At 38.9% G+C, this 17,371-nt stretch overlaps 2 protein-coding genes across 16 annotated transcripts in view; both read left to right on the forward strand.

Moving 5' to 3' along the window:
* LOC111248449 (uncharacterized) lies at nt 1–5,818 on the forward strand. Of its 5 annotated transcripts, XM_086984737.1 has the most exons (7): nt 1–874; nt 1,115–1,129; nt 1,751–1,891; nt 2,074–2,320; nt 2,580–2,630; nt 3,671–3,721; nt 3,892–5,818. In XM_086984737.1, the coding sequence occupies exons 3-7, from the start codon at nt 1,794–1,796 to the stop codon at nt 5,221–5,223; spliced, it is 1,779 nt and encodes a 592-aa protein (XP_086840863.1). In that variant the 5' UTR covers nt 1–874; nt 1,115–1,129; nt 1,751–1,793; the 3' UTR covers nt 5,224–5,818. The 5 variants fall into 5 exon arrangements, with proteins under 5 accessions (XP_086840863.1, XP_086840864.1, XP_086840865.1 ...); XM_086984738.1 differs by lacking the exon at nt 2,580–2,630 and having other exon boundaries at nt 30–874; XM_086984739.1 differs by lacking the exon at nt 1,751–1,891 and having other exon boundaries at nt 30–874.
* LOC111248446 (kinesin-like protein KIF28) overlaps nt 5,202–17,371 on the forward strand; it is a 27,010-nt gene continuing 14,840 nt past the window's right edge. For 7 of the 11 annotated variants that reach the window (XR_015324579.1, XR_015324578.1, XM_086984730.1 and 4 more), the window contains exons 1-15: nt 8,039–8,836; nt 10,927–11,055; nt 11,423–11,513; nt 11,651–11,830; nt 12,438–12,561; nt 12,866–12,977; nt 13,243–13,347; nt 13,554–13,830; nt 14,272–14,455; nt 14,802–14,935; nt 15,279–15,577; nt 15,729–15,886; nt 16,048–16,196; nt 16,413–16,694; nt 16,996–17,142. Coding sequence is in view for 9 of the 11 variants with exons in the window: in XM_086984730.1 (XP_086840856.1) it covers nt 8,484–8,836; nt 10,927–11,055; nt 11,423–11,513; nt 11,651–11,830; nt 12,438–12,561; nt 12,866–12,977; nt 13,243–13,347; nt 13,554–13,830; nt 14,272–14,455; nt 14,802–14,935; nt 15,279–15,577; nt 15,729–15,886; nt 16,048–16,196; nt 16,413–16,694; nt 16,996–17,142 (2,724 nt within the window). In the remaining 2 variants the exon portion in view is untranslated. Of the gene's footprint in view, nt 5,340–8,038; nt 8,837–10,926; nt 11,056–11,422; nt 11,514–11,650; nt 11,831–12,216; nt 12,358–12,437; nt 12,562–12,865; nt 12,978–13,242; nt 13,348–13,553; nt 13,831–14,271; nt 14,456–14,801; nt 14,936–15,278; nt 15,578–15,728; nt 15,887–16,047; nt 16,197–16,412; nt 16,695–16,995; nt 17,147–17,371 lie in introns of those variants that run through there. The other 4 variants (XM_086984733.1, XM_086984731.1, XM_022800840.2 and 1 more) reach the window with 4 other exon arrangements.

The following is a 17,371-nucleotide window of genomic DNA, read 5'->3' on the forward strand; positions in this document are numbered from 1 at the left end:
GAATATAGCGTTATTGATTTAGGTTCTTACTCATTTGATATCAAGTATTTTTTAGCTTGTCTGCCTAGTAGGACTAGAAATGGGCCATCTCTTCTTGAATAAAGGCCGTAGTTGAGGATTTATCTTTGTATAAAGACTATCAGCATCGGTAATCGGAACTTAACGTCGAACTATATCTTACAGAAGTAAGATCAATAGATAGCGATAGATTAATTCGCTTTAGTGCATCACGTATCTCGCGCCTTCCTCGACTTAACAGCTTGTTGATAATGCAGGCTTTCAAAGCCCATAGAAGAGTTAGCATAACTGGCTGTTGTCGTCTGTTTAGTTAGTAAGTTGCTTTGACACGCATTTTTTCTTGCGCTTAATTTTTTACACAAACAGTCCGTGGTCCTTACTTAGAACCTTAGACCTTAGAAACTTAGAAAACCTTAGAATCGCAGCTACCGGCCCGGTATATCGTGGTTGCAGTATATCCTTGTCGAACTGTGTTGGCGCCAAGCGCTCATGTGTGCCAGCTGATATGTGCATACGTGAAACGTGACTGACTACAGCAGCCACGTTGGTTTGTAGCTTCATTTAAGTACGTAGCTTTTCTGTCATATACGTCACACCTTGGACAGGCATTATCCATTTGTTTCATGTGGCATTGGCGTCGTTTGCCACGAAAGTGTTCCATTTCGAAACCGATTCGATTCCGCTTAGCGCGTGTATGTACGATTATGCTCTGTTAGGGGGTACTGTAAGACGAGCACAGTGGAGTGGACTTTTTTTTGTTAGGTGTAGGTGTATATGCTAGCATTTTGTTGGCAAGCCCTGCTTTCTTTGCCGCAGTTGAGCCAGTCCATGAGACTGATACAGCTCGACACGAAGAGTAAGTGAAAGTTTTTGTTCATTTGTTGTTGTGGCCTCCATGGCTATACAGTCGTACGGCAAGGCTCTAGAAATACAACAGGGTGAACCCTGTACTATAGAGACTTGGAATATTATAATAGTTCCGAAATGACGTGATTCGAGGAAAAATTCAAATCAATATACTACTTCTAAAACAGTATGTTCATACCTACATGCAGACTAGTTATTCATATGTGATGTTTATGTACTTTAATTACAGTTGGCGCAGACACGGGTATAGTAGTTAATGCATAATGCCTTGTACATAAATTTGATGATAGTACTGGTTGACGGTCCAAGCACTTCTGACTCTATTGTTGTGTAGAACATTCATGATTGCGCTTAATCATTCAACGATGCAAAGACTCGAATAAAGAGCAAAGTGATGTCACTGCAACAGCCTGCACTAAAAGATGAGTAAGACAGTTGTCATCTTAGTAGAAGGATGAGCCATTGTGCTGAGCAGATTTAAAGGAAACCTGTTTGGGTTTCCATCATCAGAACTCAGTTTCTAGTAGTAGTTTCTACAATTTACCACTTTTCTCTTACATTTACAACGCTGAATTGTTTAACTCAACTAATTAATCCTGATCTAGTGAGCATTTCGACTGCTATCTTGTACAGTGTTTTGGAGAGTCACTCATGCCAAGCAGTGCCTTTAGCATCTTGGCGATTTTAATAGGTGCAATCTTGAAACATTTAAATTGTTTTGATATTTGGTTATTAAGATGTATTTCTTGTTCATATACTACCACAGTTCTAAATCTAATCTACAACAAATGTATTATATATACAAACCTTACGATTCTTGAGATAGCAAGATGCATAATATGTGATTTCCTAATCGTCTCAACAGTTTATCGCATGCGGGCAGTGTCGATTTTATTTTTTGACGCTTTATGCTATGCGAAGGATGCCATAATCTTAACGACCGTAGAAACCATGGAGAACATGTACAAGCGCAGATTCTCTCTTCTAATTATCCAGAATTATACGGGTAAGATGTACATAAAATACTGTCAGCGAATTATTTCCATAAATTCTGCTGTAACTGAATATCATACTCACTATGTGCTATTAATGGAGTGTACATAAAGCGTCATATTTAGGCTAGAAAAGCGTACTTCCACCTTATGCTATGTTAATTCCTCTTTATGCTGTTATACCGATTACTGCCAGGATGTCGATTGGCCAGAATATTTTCGACATGAATTTCTTTCGAGGGACAGTAACAAGGCCGCATCTGTGGAAAGGGAAAGGAATCGTGGTATTACGTGCCACCAAGCATAACGAACGGTTATATCGAATATTTCGAGCAAATCATCCTAGTTTCGAGGGCATCGAAATGCCTAGTGAGGTTTGTTTCAGCGACGACGAAGTTCGCCTGCCTCAACATGAACGCCAATACCTCATTTCCGGATACAAGGTGCCTATTTTTTTCACACTTATATGCATTTAAACACATTTCTGTGTTTGACATGGATGTGACGAAACGGCAAGAAGGTCTCTCAAACCAATTTAATTATAGTATATCACGTATTCTACGTCGAGACGACTACTTGCGTATGGCTTAGTGCTTTCCTTGCATGACAGTAGAGTTATACAGATGGGACAAAAATCATGCAGGATTAGCTGGCCCACGGCGACATGTACTGAGGTCATATGTCGTGTGTCTCGACCGCCAGGCCAGTCCTTTGTTTCGTGCTAGGGTCAGCCATCTGGAACAACGTTTAGCGGCAAGTACCAGACATAGATGCAATAAAAGGACCTATTTTAGGTACATTTAGATAAAAAAAGAAAGTATATAAATGACGCAAAACTAATATTCATATGAGCCAGTCGTATGTTCATGATCCAATCAAATAAATACGCCAAGTATTACTTGATTAAATATCCATGAAGCTTTGCCAGCAGTGTTTAAAAAGAAAACATAACACCTATGGTGGGCGCTTCATTACAGGAATCTTCGCTAAGCTACAAAACGACTGGCATTGTGAGAATCTGGCATCTCAGTTTATAAAAGAAAAAAAAAGGTTTCTTTTTCAGATAGAATTATACAAAGGTAAAACGATAAACTATTCATGTTGCTTAAAATTCATGGATTTGTTCACTCTGAAGGACGGCCGGACCTTTCAGGAACGTTAAGTGCGACCAGTGACGCCCTATCTTCTCTCGCGCACGGGGCTGGTCTTGTTCGAAATAAAGGTGGCTCCAATTGTTTCGTACGAAATCCGAATTGCCTAGTATCATTACTCATCGAAACAGCTTGAAGGACTTGATAGAGTTTAACTTTCTTTCTTAATACGCTACATCGTTTATCAATAAACAGATACGTGCACCTTCTAAGCGACACACCGCTATTTGTAGAGGATCTGAAATGCAGATTCAAGCTTGCCATCACCCTTGCCTATTTGGAGTTTATCAGTACTTAAGAGAGAAAAATGACGGTAATAATACTAAATAATAAAAGCCATGACTCAGTAAGGCTGGAAAGGGCCGAAAAGAACCGGCATATAGTTACACATTTGTCACACCATATGTGACACAGCGGGTTTTCATTTGCCAGAGCTGCGATTATGTCCACAAGATTTGGCGCAGTATGCCTGAGATACGATGCGCCGCTATGCATTATAGTATTATCGTGGGACAGTTTCACCGATCCAAAGAGGAAAAATTTCGTAGCTAATACGCTCCTTTTTACAATACGATTGCATTTGCCTAAACACAAGTGAACGATCCGTATACTAGATCATTACTGGATTTGCGCTAATTGCAGGTAATATTCAAGTTAGACGCTATTACTCCTGGCATACTTCGAGCTGCACAGGTGAGTAGTATATACGATAAATGCAATCAAGCTTCTTTATTGTATTTATTTATGAAACAAGAAGTGTAAATTTGTAATGTAGCTAAATAGACGTTAACTCATAGGTATACCGCACTATGCGCGTACTATTCCTATTTCCATAAGCGCTTTCGCTTATTGAATCGTTGCAGATTTTGCCTGAGTTAAACAGTCGCTATAAAGCTACGATCACGTACCGGTCTGCATGCCAGAAAGACAATTATTTTAATATTCGGGCGATATTGTGGCAGTTAAACGTAGAGGTTGTCCTCTCTCCTGAGTCAATCGACAAATTTCGTGGAGAGCCGGGATTTGCGTATCTTGAAAGCACGCTTAAAGTTACCGGCCTGATAAACCTCAGCTGGAACGAAACGGTTTTAGCTCATACCGAGCAACGTATGCCTATTGGCGATCTTCTTAAATTCTACAACGTTCCCGGTCCGGACCCTAGCCAGCGAGCGATTGTGGACGTTCATTCAAATCGCGAGGCTACTTCATCTGAGGAAGATGACGATGACGAGCTACGAGAAAACGTCGGAATAGCTAGTGGTCATGCAAGAGCCGAGTCAAGAGAATCAAGATCAGAAAAATCGTACTTCACAGAAATCCGGTCCAGATCCTCACTAGATATTAAGCCAATACATTTGCCGCCAACAGGTCGACCGTGTTGTTCGATAGGATCTAGACCTTCATCCAATCTAGCAGCTGAAACGCCGAATTTTATGGCTGTTGAACCTCACTGCCCCCAGACTTGTGAGAAGAACTCAATGGGTCCATGCCGCGCTTATGATGAAGCAACAACAGACGATGATGATGAAGCAATTTATGATGGTCTCAGAAACCTCAATGAAGCCACTTACGCGCAGGTATGGCACCGAGTGAATTGTTCTTGCTGCCCTGTAAACAGGGAAGAGGTCCAGTCGTATCAACCTCGCCGACGTCCAGTGCGACGACGATCGGTGTCTCGACCTCGAGAACATCATCGACATGGTACAGATCCTGGCTCCCGAAACTGTTGCGATTCAAACGAGCGGGAACGCGTTGTTCAGCAAACGATAATGCGTCAGCGATCTCATAGCGTCGGAATGCCTGAGGAAGCACACTGTGACAGTAGACATCGCAACACGCGTACGTACGATCGCTGGAGTTGGGGAACACCCGAAATGGCTACATCTGCGCATGGCGGCATGATGCCAGTTGCAAGTGACGCCGCCACTATACCTTCCGGTACTGCAACTGCTGCGGTAGTACCAGCAGCTGCTAATGCTGTATGCTGTCACGGCGCACTTTATACGCCATGGCAGCACCAACCGCCATTCTATGGACTGGTAGGTGGTTTGCCAACTTGTGCTACGCCAAATGGAACTTTTGTCCTACAGACGCCTCCAGTGAGCAATTTCCCTAACGCTATGGGCACCGACGACGCAATGCATCTCCACATCTATCAGGTCAATGAGAGCTTACGTAAATCAAAACGTTATTGAGCTAGTCATTGAGCTTATGAGAATGAAATAACAGAAGCGACTCCGTAACAAGATGACTGTTGGCATCATGGGACGAAATTCTAGGTGCTTCATCACAAATAGGAGGAGTCAAATAGGTAAGGCTTCTGTAGTACTACCATTTTGGCTTAATTAAGTTATTATGTAAAATATAACCTTATATGCTTTTCGAAATCCAAAATGTACACCGAACATGGTTACGTGTATGTGACATTACTTTTGAGTAAAATATTCAAGTCTAAAATGCAAAATCTTCTGTAGGATCGTAAACATGAAGACTAAGCTCTCTAAAAAACGTACCTTAGAAGTTTATATTAAAATGACATATTCTTATATACAGCGGTGTTTCTAGATTCTTATAGAGGTAATAATAAATAGCAAATTCTATTGAAGGCGGTACCCACATAGAACGTTTAAACTATGGAACACGTGCGTCAAATTTATCAAGCTATGTTTAAATGTCTATGGGTGAAATCTTAGTACTAATATGTTTGTATTTCCACGATAAATGTGTTATGCGAAAGTATTTTAACGTTACAGTTTGACGTAAAGAGAATAAAGTTATAAACAAGAGCTACATGTTTTTTCATGATTTTTTGTTTTTTTATCAAAAGTATATAGAGGTTTAGCTTAAAAATAGGTGTATTTAATATTTAACCTCTTCTTTAGCGCGTGTTTTCTATATGGAATCAAGGGCGGCAGACAAAATGAAGGTCCAAGATAACTGAGTTGTTTTACAAATGAGTGCCTTTGCTTTCCTCGGCATTAGGTTTTTCATACAATAGTAATAATGATCAACTACGTAAATGTTGCTTTCTTCGAGATAATATTAGAATTGATTTATCCTATCTATACTTAGATAAAAAGGCGTGACTCGGATTCGTTTGATCATCAGATAATTGATTTATTTTGACAGCTCGTCAAATCCTAGAAATTTTTTTTGTTAAACGATAGACATCCATTTTCATATTCAGTAATGCTGCTGAATTCGAGCAATGTTCTTACTTTTGTTCTTAAACAAACGTATAAGGCTATCGTACAAAAAATATTATATTGCTTGATTTAATTGATATTTCAGTAAAAGCATGTACAGCTGGCAAGTACAAGGAGCATCGTAAAGAGTTCTGCTGCTTCATGCACCTTAATTGAATGATGATTAGACGGGCAATAAATTTTGAACAACAGGGAAGCAACGGCTCCGATCTTGAACTAGATGCGCGGTTTGTCATAAACCGAATTAGCCTCAACCATGATATAATCGTTGATTGCTGCTCAGGATTGTGCACAGTTACACTATTAGACTTTTGCCTGCATTTTCTGTAACTGTGAAGTACGTACTATGGGTGCCGTACTACCTGCGCCAATTTTGCTTCGGCTCGTTGAATCTAGGTCGGCTATGCTTATGCTCTTCGTCGCAAAGGTGACGGGGGAAGGACAAGGGCCAACGTGGATGGCCTGTGGCTTAAACTTGACCCAAACCTACTGACCGCTATAACATGGGCCACAGCCTATACAGCAAAATCTCGCCAATAGCTGAGTGAGCATTCCGGACAATATCCCGTTGCACTGAAGAGTGGACAACGCTGTGCCTATAAACAAAGCAATGCCACACTACGGTCAACTCAGCTAGCCTATGCGAAAAAGGATCTGAGAGGTGTACGGGAGAGATGCTGTTATATTAATATATCAGACTAAGCCGAGGACGGAGGGATCGAGGTCTAACTTAATTAGGTCGCTTTCGGAGCTGTATAAGCGACAGTGTGCTAAGTAGGTACACTCAAATGCGCGGGAAATCTCTTCACTGGCTTTTCATTATAGTTCGACCCTTAGCCAACGTAGGCAACGTATTCTGGCCTAGGTAAAATTCCCTAAAAGTGTTCACTGAACAGCAGCGTCATATTATTGCCTTCGGTAGCTAATCCCGTTTTCGAAGAAGAAATAAAGAACCAACGATAACCAGCACAGACTGCAATAAGTAGATGAAATAGTAGTTTGCTTAGAGAGGCAACGGTACGAGTTTTTAAAGTTAAGAACTACCTTAAGATATAATTAGGCTTATTTGAAAGAAGATCACAGGCAGGTAGCTTAATTTTGAATCGTTTTTGCTTTAAGTTAATTACGCGCTTCCAAAAAAAATGAGACTTAGCGGTACTGAATGTACCTAATATTATATTAGTTGACGTACATGTCAGTTTTACGTTTTTCATATAAAGTGACGTGGTGGAAATCCGCCAGTATGCAATGGATACAATTACGTCTATTTATTTCATTGTTTTCTTTAATACCTAATAAAAAGCATTTCTCCCCTTGCGAGATCACTATAGTTGCAAAAGGATGCAGCTGTCGATCTTCAATGTATAAGGGAATAATTTCACCTCAAAGATTTGCGCCAGTGATTCGCTTTCCACGCAATTATCTCACGGTTTGTATGCTAGTATAAAAACATCAATATTATCACTTAAATTATAGAGATAAGATTTCTTTCCCCGTTTATGCTTTTCGATAATACGTTGGAAAATACGGCCATTTTACGATTGCTCATGTATAGGTAATTTTATATGCTGAGTTCAGAGATATTATTGCCCCAATTCTTAGTTAATCGACTATCATAGATTTCGCTATACTTACTTGTGGCCAATACATCCTAATCTCTAGCAACTCGTCTGCCTCCTACCCTTGCCCTGCTGCACCACATGGGACTGGTTTTCTGTTAGGGCGACCCTCTCTCACTCGACCTAGATGAGCACCGCACGACCCGGTTACTAACAGAACTGCTAACGTGCCTTTTCTCTTAGGTGGAGCCAGCCATGAAATCCTAGTCTTCGTAGATTTGCCTAAATTAAATGAAAAAATTAGTAAGACTCCCAACGCGACTGTAATTTCTTAATTAAAAGGAAAATGGCAGTATCTTAAAATGAGGTTCCAAAGAAAAAAAATCATGATCCGTCATGTGATCCTTCGGGCTGATGCCCCAGTAGTCAAAAGCTAAGTACAGCCCCCAACAGGTGTTAATACGATGAATATGTTTCACAAGCGGTACCCTGAAAAGAGTTGCGTTGGAATGGTCGCAACGATCGTGTGAGCGATAGAACGGATTTTTTCCTAACTGCAAAAACACCTTTAGGGGCGCATGTGATAGCGCATAGGAAGCACAAGCAGTATTAATGTGTTGAGGAAAAAATTTGTATGCTTTAGAGAGAGGGCATCGGAATAGTGTGACGACAAAGTACCTCCGGTTAAAAATGTCGAAGATATCTTTACACAGTGTAAATGAAGAGATCTTTCCGGATCGAACTTCGTCATCTGCAAAAGCTTCCAGTGTCCCAACAAAGGCGTCTACTCCTATTAAAAGACCGTTCACTGGGACGGTAAACACCAAGACGGAGATTCGACGCTTTTCATTGGCTTCTGACAAAATTCTGAGCGGACTGTATTCCCAAAGAAGCTCTTTTATTTCGAAGTCCCAGTTATCACTACTTGATAGGGCCAAACAAAGAGATGAATCTCGAAAAATTACACTACCAGTGGAGGAAAGGGTTCCAGTGCGAGTGGCAATTCGGGTGAGGCCTTTCGTTGTGTTTAGGAGTCTAACGGGGTAAGTTTCCTGTTTACCTTTGGCAGAACCTTACAGCACACACTTTTTTTTCTGGTTTTAATGATAACTCTACTGATCAATAAACCTTTGTTCATCCTATCTGTGTTGTCATCTACGTTTCCATGAATTCACGGTATTTTCGTTTAGCGAAGTTACCTCTCGGTTCGTTAAAACGACCAGGCATATATCGGTATTGTAAGCGTATCAGCTCGCCGGACTAGAAAGCAACAGTGCAACGTTTACCGTTGAATTGGTGATACAAACTTACAGGGATAAACTTACTAGATAAGTCGGCTAAGCTTTGCAAACTTCACGGTAGAGCTACGCTAGACATTATAAACGACTGCAGAACGAAAAATGGTTACTTGATTTGTTTTTACTTAACATTTATTTTAACATTTTTACTTAAGGATTCTATTGTCTGTGAGACAACCCTAGGTTCCCAAGTCGAGGTAACTTTGAAAAAAAGCTGCGACGTTGCGCTAAATAGCTTTCTTTAGGCTACCGCCCACAAAAAGTATGCAGCTCGGAGTTTGTTGGTCACTGTTTACCTCGTAAGAATGACCATTTAATCAATTTAAGGTTCGCATCAAACAAAATTGTATCGTTCTCTAAGATATTAATTTGCATTCATCTGTTATAAATTATAACTTATTGATAACTTGATATTTTTACATTAGATGGTTAAAATTAATAGTAGAGTGGATTTGGCTATCTGATATTAAATAGTTGAATAGGTTTTTGCTAAAGCTTGTGCTTGGTGTTTACAATGGTAGTAAAAAGAAATTAAGGCATACTTTATTGTTTACCTGTTAATAAAAGGTAACAGGAATATACCATTATACAATATTTGTTTTTAGTTTTTGAGATTTACAAAACAAGATAACGCTACGCATGATATAGGAAAGGTGTTTGGAATATCTGGTATTTGTTTTTAGATGTTAGCAGGCTGACGAGTTTTTCTTTGAGTGAGGTGTGCTAAAGGACGCCATCGTTATTCTGTTCAAGGTTGCTTTAGAGCTTATTAACAGCTTACCTGAAAGTGTAGAACGATTTTATTTTATTCAAGAAAGCATCTTATAAACAATTGTATTATATGTATTTATTACATCAACGAGCTTAAAGCAAACGACAATCGTTGCGAAGTTCTGGACGCGATGTATGTTTAATTATTTTTTAGCCTTCCCAAGTATAGAGACGTTTAGTTAAACCTGTCTCAAGCTAATGATCGTCGTTAATGATGGGCTAATGATTTTCAAAATAATTTTAATTAAGAAAACTAATTCGGGTTGGGTTTCGAAAGTATTCGGGTTGAAGTTTCGAAGATCCCCGTGTCCACCGGGCGTTCGCTTCTTTAAATTTCAAGGAGAACTATTTACAGCCGTCACATTGCGTTAGGTTCGGATGATATCACACTGAGACCGAAGTGTATGATACCGTGCTATAAAGAAATCCGATTAGACCTTAAACTGATCAAATAGAACCTTTAAATAATAGCAATAGTACTACAATATATGTATAGTATTAGCTTTACAAGCGCCCACTATAATACTCTAGTTAGTTCTAGAACCACATTGCCCCACCCTCTGAACCCACCGAAGCATGACCTCGGAGTAAATGTAAGCTTAACAGCCGAACGCACCTGAATAGCAAGCGATTCGAATCAGGGTGAAATATTATGAAGTTTTGTAGCTCAGTTTCTCGTACACCAATCTGTGTATACCCAGAATGGTTTATTATAAGGAAAGAACAACTACAGTAATGTAACAAGTTATTATAAGGACTAGTTAAGTCAAAATCAAAATTATAATTGCAAATGCGAGTAATAAACATACCTAATCTTATAGGGTATCTTCTGTGCTAGCTGACTAGCTGCAATAAGCCATAAAAAAATAGAGAAATGGAATAATAACTTGCCAGAGGTACACAAAGGCCTATCGAAGTTAGATTACAAAACCAACACATGCAAGAACGAAGAAAAAGAACTGATTTCTGTATTTAATAATCTATATGATGAATAAAAATTCATTTAAATAGTATAAACACTTATGCGCGCATAGTTGATTTGATTCATTTTTTGTCTCTTCTAGCGGTTATCTGCGCAAACCAGCCATATGTGTCAGTATGGATGCACACGAAGTCCGATTGCTAAATTCAGATCATTCACCTAGTAGGATGCAAAGATTTCCCTTCGAAAGATGTTACTGGTCTCATGATGGGTATGTTAATATGACAGCTACAGTACATATACAACGTGAATTATGTGTATAAAAATAAAAAAAAATTTAGGAAAAAGGAGAGACAAGGCAAAAGAAAGTTCGCAGTTACGACAGAGGAAAGTTTGCAGTCAGGCAAAATTTAACTTTGTAGTTAAAAAGAAGTAAATACTGATTCTTTTCGGTCTTAACTTTCACCTAAAAGCTTATTTTTTCTATCGAAAACTATACGCTGGCCTGAACTCTAAGCTGACCTTCCCATATTTTCTGTCTATAATTGTACTATAACATCAGTCGTGTTAATCCATTTATACATATTTAATATCAACGTAAGTAAAGCCATGTGTTGAACTCTGTGTATATTCGATAGATTCGTCCGGCTAGACAACGGGTACTTATCGGCGGACAGTGATCACGAGAGAGGTCAGCAGTACGCAACCCAAGGCATAATACACATTCAGGTGGGTCACATTCGTATACCAATTGTAAACTGTATGATACGTTTTGGAAACCCTGTGAAATATAGAAAAACAAAAATTCTTTAAAAGATAATATTGCTTATGTATATGTGTGGATGTGAATCGATGTTTTATTACAGATTGGTCAAGAAATCGTGAAATGTCTTTGGGATGGTTTGGACTCAACTATAATAGCCTATGGCGAGTCAGGGTCGGGAAAAAGTTATACATTGTTTGGAACAGCCGAAAACAAGGGTTTAGCACTTCGAATATACGATGATCTTTTTTACCAGTCGGAAAAACGACGTATCACAGACAAGGTATTATCATCGTACTAAAATTTGTACGCAATAATCAGTTAAAACGTTACCTTAGTAGGAGTAACACGACCTCTTCAGAAGAAAGCAGGCAGAACTTCGAAACCCATGTTAAACTTCTTATAAGTCTGTCTCACTTTAACTGGCCGCTTTATTTGTAGTTGGAAAAAATAATGTGCCTTGTTTAACATAATCGTATTTACCGCTATGTAAACAAACTAGTATATTAGATTAAATAAGCATTTAGTGTAATTAGAAATTTTGTGCGACAAAGGATCATCTCTTTTTGCTAATATTGTTGGAACTGTAGGTGGCAGGCCACACACATTTCATTCGTCGTTTTAATATATCGACATTGTTTCATGCCTAAATCGTTGAAATTTTTTAAGAACTTGACCATAATTGGACCTGGCTTGACTCATCATTTATAAGGTCATCTATTTGCTTGTACACTAAGAAAGGACATTTTTCGGAACTGATGGTGCTGATTGATCGACGATTCTGGTCTCTTCGAGGGATGCATGTAAAAGGTACCGCGATTATTATTCAGTTATTCATATTGTGCTAAAAACGCTCGGCACACTGAGAAATTCATATATCTTCATTCCAGGATCTTCTGTGGGTTGAGGTAACCTTCAGCGTATTTGAAATTTTCGACGAACAGGCTATTGATTTGTTAGCCGAGAAAATCAAACCACTTAATTTTTACAAGTGCCCGAAAACCGGATATTTTAGTAAGTGAATAAAAACCAGTTTGCTTGAACGACAGTTAATTAAGATAAACCTTAATTAGTTTATCTTCAGAAACTGTATTGAATCTCAGAGTAGTGCAGTGGTAAAGTTTCGTCTATTAAATTCAGGCGCACATGGTGGCCCAGGTATTCTCATTTAAGGCGAAGTAAGGGTCAAGAATAAGCCAAAACTCTATAAGCAAACTCTGTTAAATAGTTTGAGAAAACGTACAAATATTGAGATTAACTGTCGAAATAATTATTTAATTAATTATCAAGCCATCCGTTTATGCGATTGTGTGTTTAGTTCAGGAGCTGGTTGAATATAGCATTGCAACATATAAAGAACTCGCTGCGATTATTGAAAGGGCTTTGGTAAATCGAGCAGTTCACGCTACATCTACTAGAAGGGAGACAAAGTAAGGTTTTAGTGTATTCTTTCATTAGAAACACAATAAATGATCTTTGAATGACATACTCAGAGTAAAAATGTTATAAGTGTCTAATTTTATATGAAATGAAAAGTTTATTTACTGATTCGAATTTTTCTTAAATCAGGAACGATGCATTTTGATAGATATTGAACTGTTATTACAGGTATGACCATTTATACTTTAGGCTTCGTTTTATTTTTAACAGACAATCTAAATTACAGTGCGTTGCTTGGAATGTGTATTTTTGCAGATACGGTAACCTCGTTCTCAGGCTACGGTTGGACCAAAGACGAAAAATGCACAATAAAGAACTTTGCAGATCTTCAACTATTACTATCATTGAAGCAGCTGGAAGGTACTCGGTGGTGGAAAGATCTCGAATCCAAAATTGCGACTTTCAGTATGGTTTCAATGGCTTTAGCTAGAGTCATACTGGAACTCGCGAAATTGAAATTTTAGAAATGACTTAACTGACTGGGACCGCTCGTTGATGAAAACAGTCATTTTCAATTGTATGACGCACCATGACAGCCACTGCTCTATTTTTGGTGTTTATTTTAGTGAATTGGCTACATTAGCTGAAGATCCTGACTCTAATGACCAATGGGCTCTAGCAGCCAAGCAATTCAATGAATCCCTCTTAGCGCTGGAGGGATGCCTGCGAGCTTGGGCGGCTCAAAGTGAAAAAAATGAGGCCACAACAGTCTCAGAAGAGGAAAACCAAAATACACAGATTACAGGAGTTTCTAAGCCGTCTAAAGCTCGGGTACCTTTTGAAGATTCTGTCCTAACCAAACTCCTGCAGAAAGCACTTGGGCTCAATGCGTATGTATATATGGTGAGTGTTACTCTGGGAGCCCGTTTCAATTACAACTATAAGTAACAAGTATAATGAAAAGTCTTATGAAATAGAAATATAACACGCGTTAGATTGTCCAGAAAGTTTATTCTCTATTCTGCTTTCTCAATTTGCTGGTTGCTAAATTTTTACAACGTTAGAATGCCTGTCTCTTGATTAACAATTATCGTCTCTTAAAAGTGACTTCAGGTAAATTTCATCAAATTGAGAAAGTCAAAAGTATTCTTGTTTTTATTTTGCTGTGTCGTGATCCTACGCGTTTTTCTATTAACAATCCCGGTAACGCCACTAAAAGTAGTAACTAATATTTACAAATAATAGGAATGGTATATTCGCTTTATAATGAACACAGTAAATGGTCTTTCAACTCCCATTGCAAAATATCACGGGGACTACATACTCAAAAATATGTCATTCCAGATCGCGACAATAGCTCCGGAAGACACAAGCTACCGTACGACGTTAAGGACACTACAATTCGCAGAAGTAGCAAAGGTCGGAGTAGTTACGGTGAAACGGAACGAGATTTTTTTTAATGATCTTCAGAAGGATCTCAAAACGGACATCGAAGCATCGAAGAAAAAACTCGAGTCTCTGCAAAAAGGTTGTTGGTCATTGGCTCCAGACATTCGTGATAGGTAGACCTGTATAGTTACCATTTAAGTCAATAGATCTAGATGCACAAACCTTAACCAAATTTCATAAAAAGTTCTGTTTAGTAGAACGTAGATGTTAGAAGTTGCGAGGCACTCCAGGCTGTGGCCTGGAATGGCGAAAGGCAGAAAACGTTTTTAAATTCAAAATGCAACTTGCTTACTATTCTTCATTATTTTTCCTATTAGACACTGTTCCTGGTTTTGTTAACGAATTAACTGATTTTTGTGATGCCAAACAGACAAACATTGCTCAAGCTAAATAAACTAATTAACTATAAATTTTGTTTTCTGCAGAGGAGCGAAGCGACGACGTCAAAAAGTCAGTTGAAGTAACAAAGGCTCTAATAAAGGAGTACGAGAAAAGAATGGCACGTCTTAAGGAGCCGCTAAACGAAAGGATGCAAGCTACTGAATTGTTTATCCAATCGGTGAGTACAGAAACTATATATACATTGATTTAACTGCGCAAATGGCAGATAGTTATTCTCGTAGAGTTCGTGTATTATAACCTTAACGACAAAGTCTTTTACTTTTTTTATTTATGGCACCAAGATCGTCATTAGACTGCAAGGTAAAGACCAGCAACTTTAAACAACGAAAATAAGTTTGCCCTTTTCTGAAGCACTGCTTGTATACTTATTTTTCATTCATTCATATCTGTATCTATACAGTTTGAACAATCTAAATCATATTGATTCCACCTGATAACTTTTTGAACAATATGTAGAGTACATTGGTTACTAAGGCACTTTCCTTTGCTATGCCTATTAGATTACTAGCACGTTTGGTGAAGAGGGCGATAAAAAGAGACTTCCACACTTGTCCAACCTTTCAATGGATCCGATGGCCTCGGATCGAATCCTTCATTTCGTTTTCAACGGCGACGTGACAGTAGGCAATGACAAAGATAATACGGCTGTGTTGGTCGGTCCCGGGATCGAACCTATTCATGCAGTTTTAAGTCGAGCCCCATCAGGAAACATTCAAATCGAGCCAGTGTCGCGTACCGCAAAATTGTTAATCAACGGACACACAATCAGCAAACGCACAGAGCTGAAGAACAACGATCGGTAAAAAGCTACTGATGATGTATTAAAGATTGAAAAAATTACATAAGCTAGAGAAATTCCGCCACTATGGGATGTATTTGTGTGTGTGTGAAGCATACAAAACTGCAAAAGTTTGATAGTTTTGCACCTTGTGACTCTTCTTGCTCCTCAGAATACTATTTGGCAGCCGTCACGTTTATGTATACCGCAACCCGAAAGAGGAGCCTCGAACTGTTCATTTCGCCGATGAACCAGATATAAACTACTGGAGCGCATTCGAGGAAATCATTTCCAACAATGGAATCGTTTTCTCTACAGACAACACACTTGGTACTTTCATTCATTCTATGTTTTAAATCGTTGCATATCTATTCTGTGTCGTTTTATTAACATGCTATGAAGTCGTTCTGAAATGTCGAGTAGGCAAAAACGAAGGGGTGCGAATAGATGATGTAAATGCGCCTAAATATAGAGTGTCTATCTATCCCCAGAGGCTGGTGTTCTGAATCGACGCATGTTAGAGGTTTTGCCTCAGATTGGCGAGGCCAACGTTATGGCCGAAGAGCTGGAGAAAGACGTCAAGTACGATGTACAACTAGTTACACCGGAAATGCAAGGGAGACTTGATGGACAGACAGAGGTGTGTCATCGGTGTGTTAGCAGTAAAATTACGTAGGAGATATTCAAACTGCACAGAAAGTACCTTCAGTGAATGCGACAAAACTAATTATATATTTTTTCACGTATTCGACATTGCATATATGCAGAATTTCTGCCATTAATCTTTAGACGAACTGAGCAGAAATTTCCGACTATCTTTAACAAGACATCAATCGAAGTTATTTTATTTCTTTAGATATTTGTGTCAGTGTTCCACACACGTTATAATCAACGGTTCGAATGGACTCTACGGACCTTTGAAATGCGTTTGTTAGCGATGCGGAAACTTTACCGTCGAGGGGAACAAGGTCAAAATATTGATGTTCCCGAATGTGCAGATCCATTTTTTGAGAATACTGACGCTGACGTGCGGATAGGTACCGCACGTCTGTATCTGCAACCACTGATGTACTTTGTGCGAGTCCGCGAAAATCTTGAAGTTGTCAACTTTCGTGGAGAGCCTGTCGGTTTCGTAGAGGTAAGCTGTAATAGAAGTAACAACGGCAAAACCAATGAAAAAGGAAAATTCATATAGCATTATCCAGTATTAGCTTTTTAGGGTAATTTTTTTACAAGATCACCGAATAATCGTTTTTACAAGCTTGCCCAAATAAAATTGAATCTGTTATAACGTGCCATCTGCGTTGTTAGCAAGGTGATTACTACAGTACGATGGCTGAATAAGGGCTTGTTTAATATAAACACATAATCGCAGTCTAGCGTATAATAGCCAGCGCGAGCGCTTTGCCTGCATTATCTTTGATGACATATATTTACAGACCGAGCTGGTGCCATGCAATGACTACGGGGATGAATACACCGAAGAGGACAACGTCTTTATTGACAACCCGTCCGAGTTGGTCGGCAAGAACCTGTCGTTTCTCGTCAAAATACATTGTTGTAAAAATCTACCGAAAGGATACACAGTCTGTAATTTTCAGCAATATCATTATTGAATTAGTGCTTTCACTATGATTTGACGATGCTGAATATTGAGAAAATATTTACACTGTAATGTTTCGATTCTATATGCAATAGCACGCAGCGCCATACATCAGAACGTATATGAATATAGATTGTATGCATTAACTTACATAGGGACTGGTATAGCGCAAACAAGTAAGATAGAAATAACATCCGAAAAGTTTCAATAAA

The sequence above is a fragment of the Varroa destructor genome, unplaced genomic scaffold (genome assembly GCF_002443255.2).
Source record: "Varroa destructor unplaced genomic scaffold, Vdes_3.0 BEIS01000003.1, whole genome shotgun sequence".
NCBI lineage: Eukaryota > Metazoa > Arthropoda > Arachnida > Mesostigmata > Varroidae > Varroa > Varroa destructor.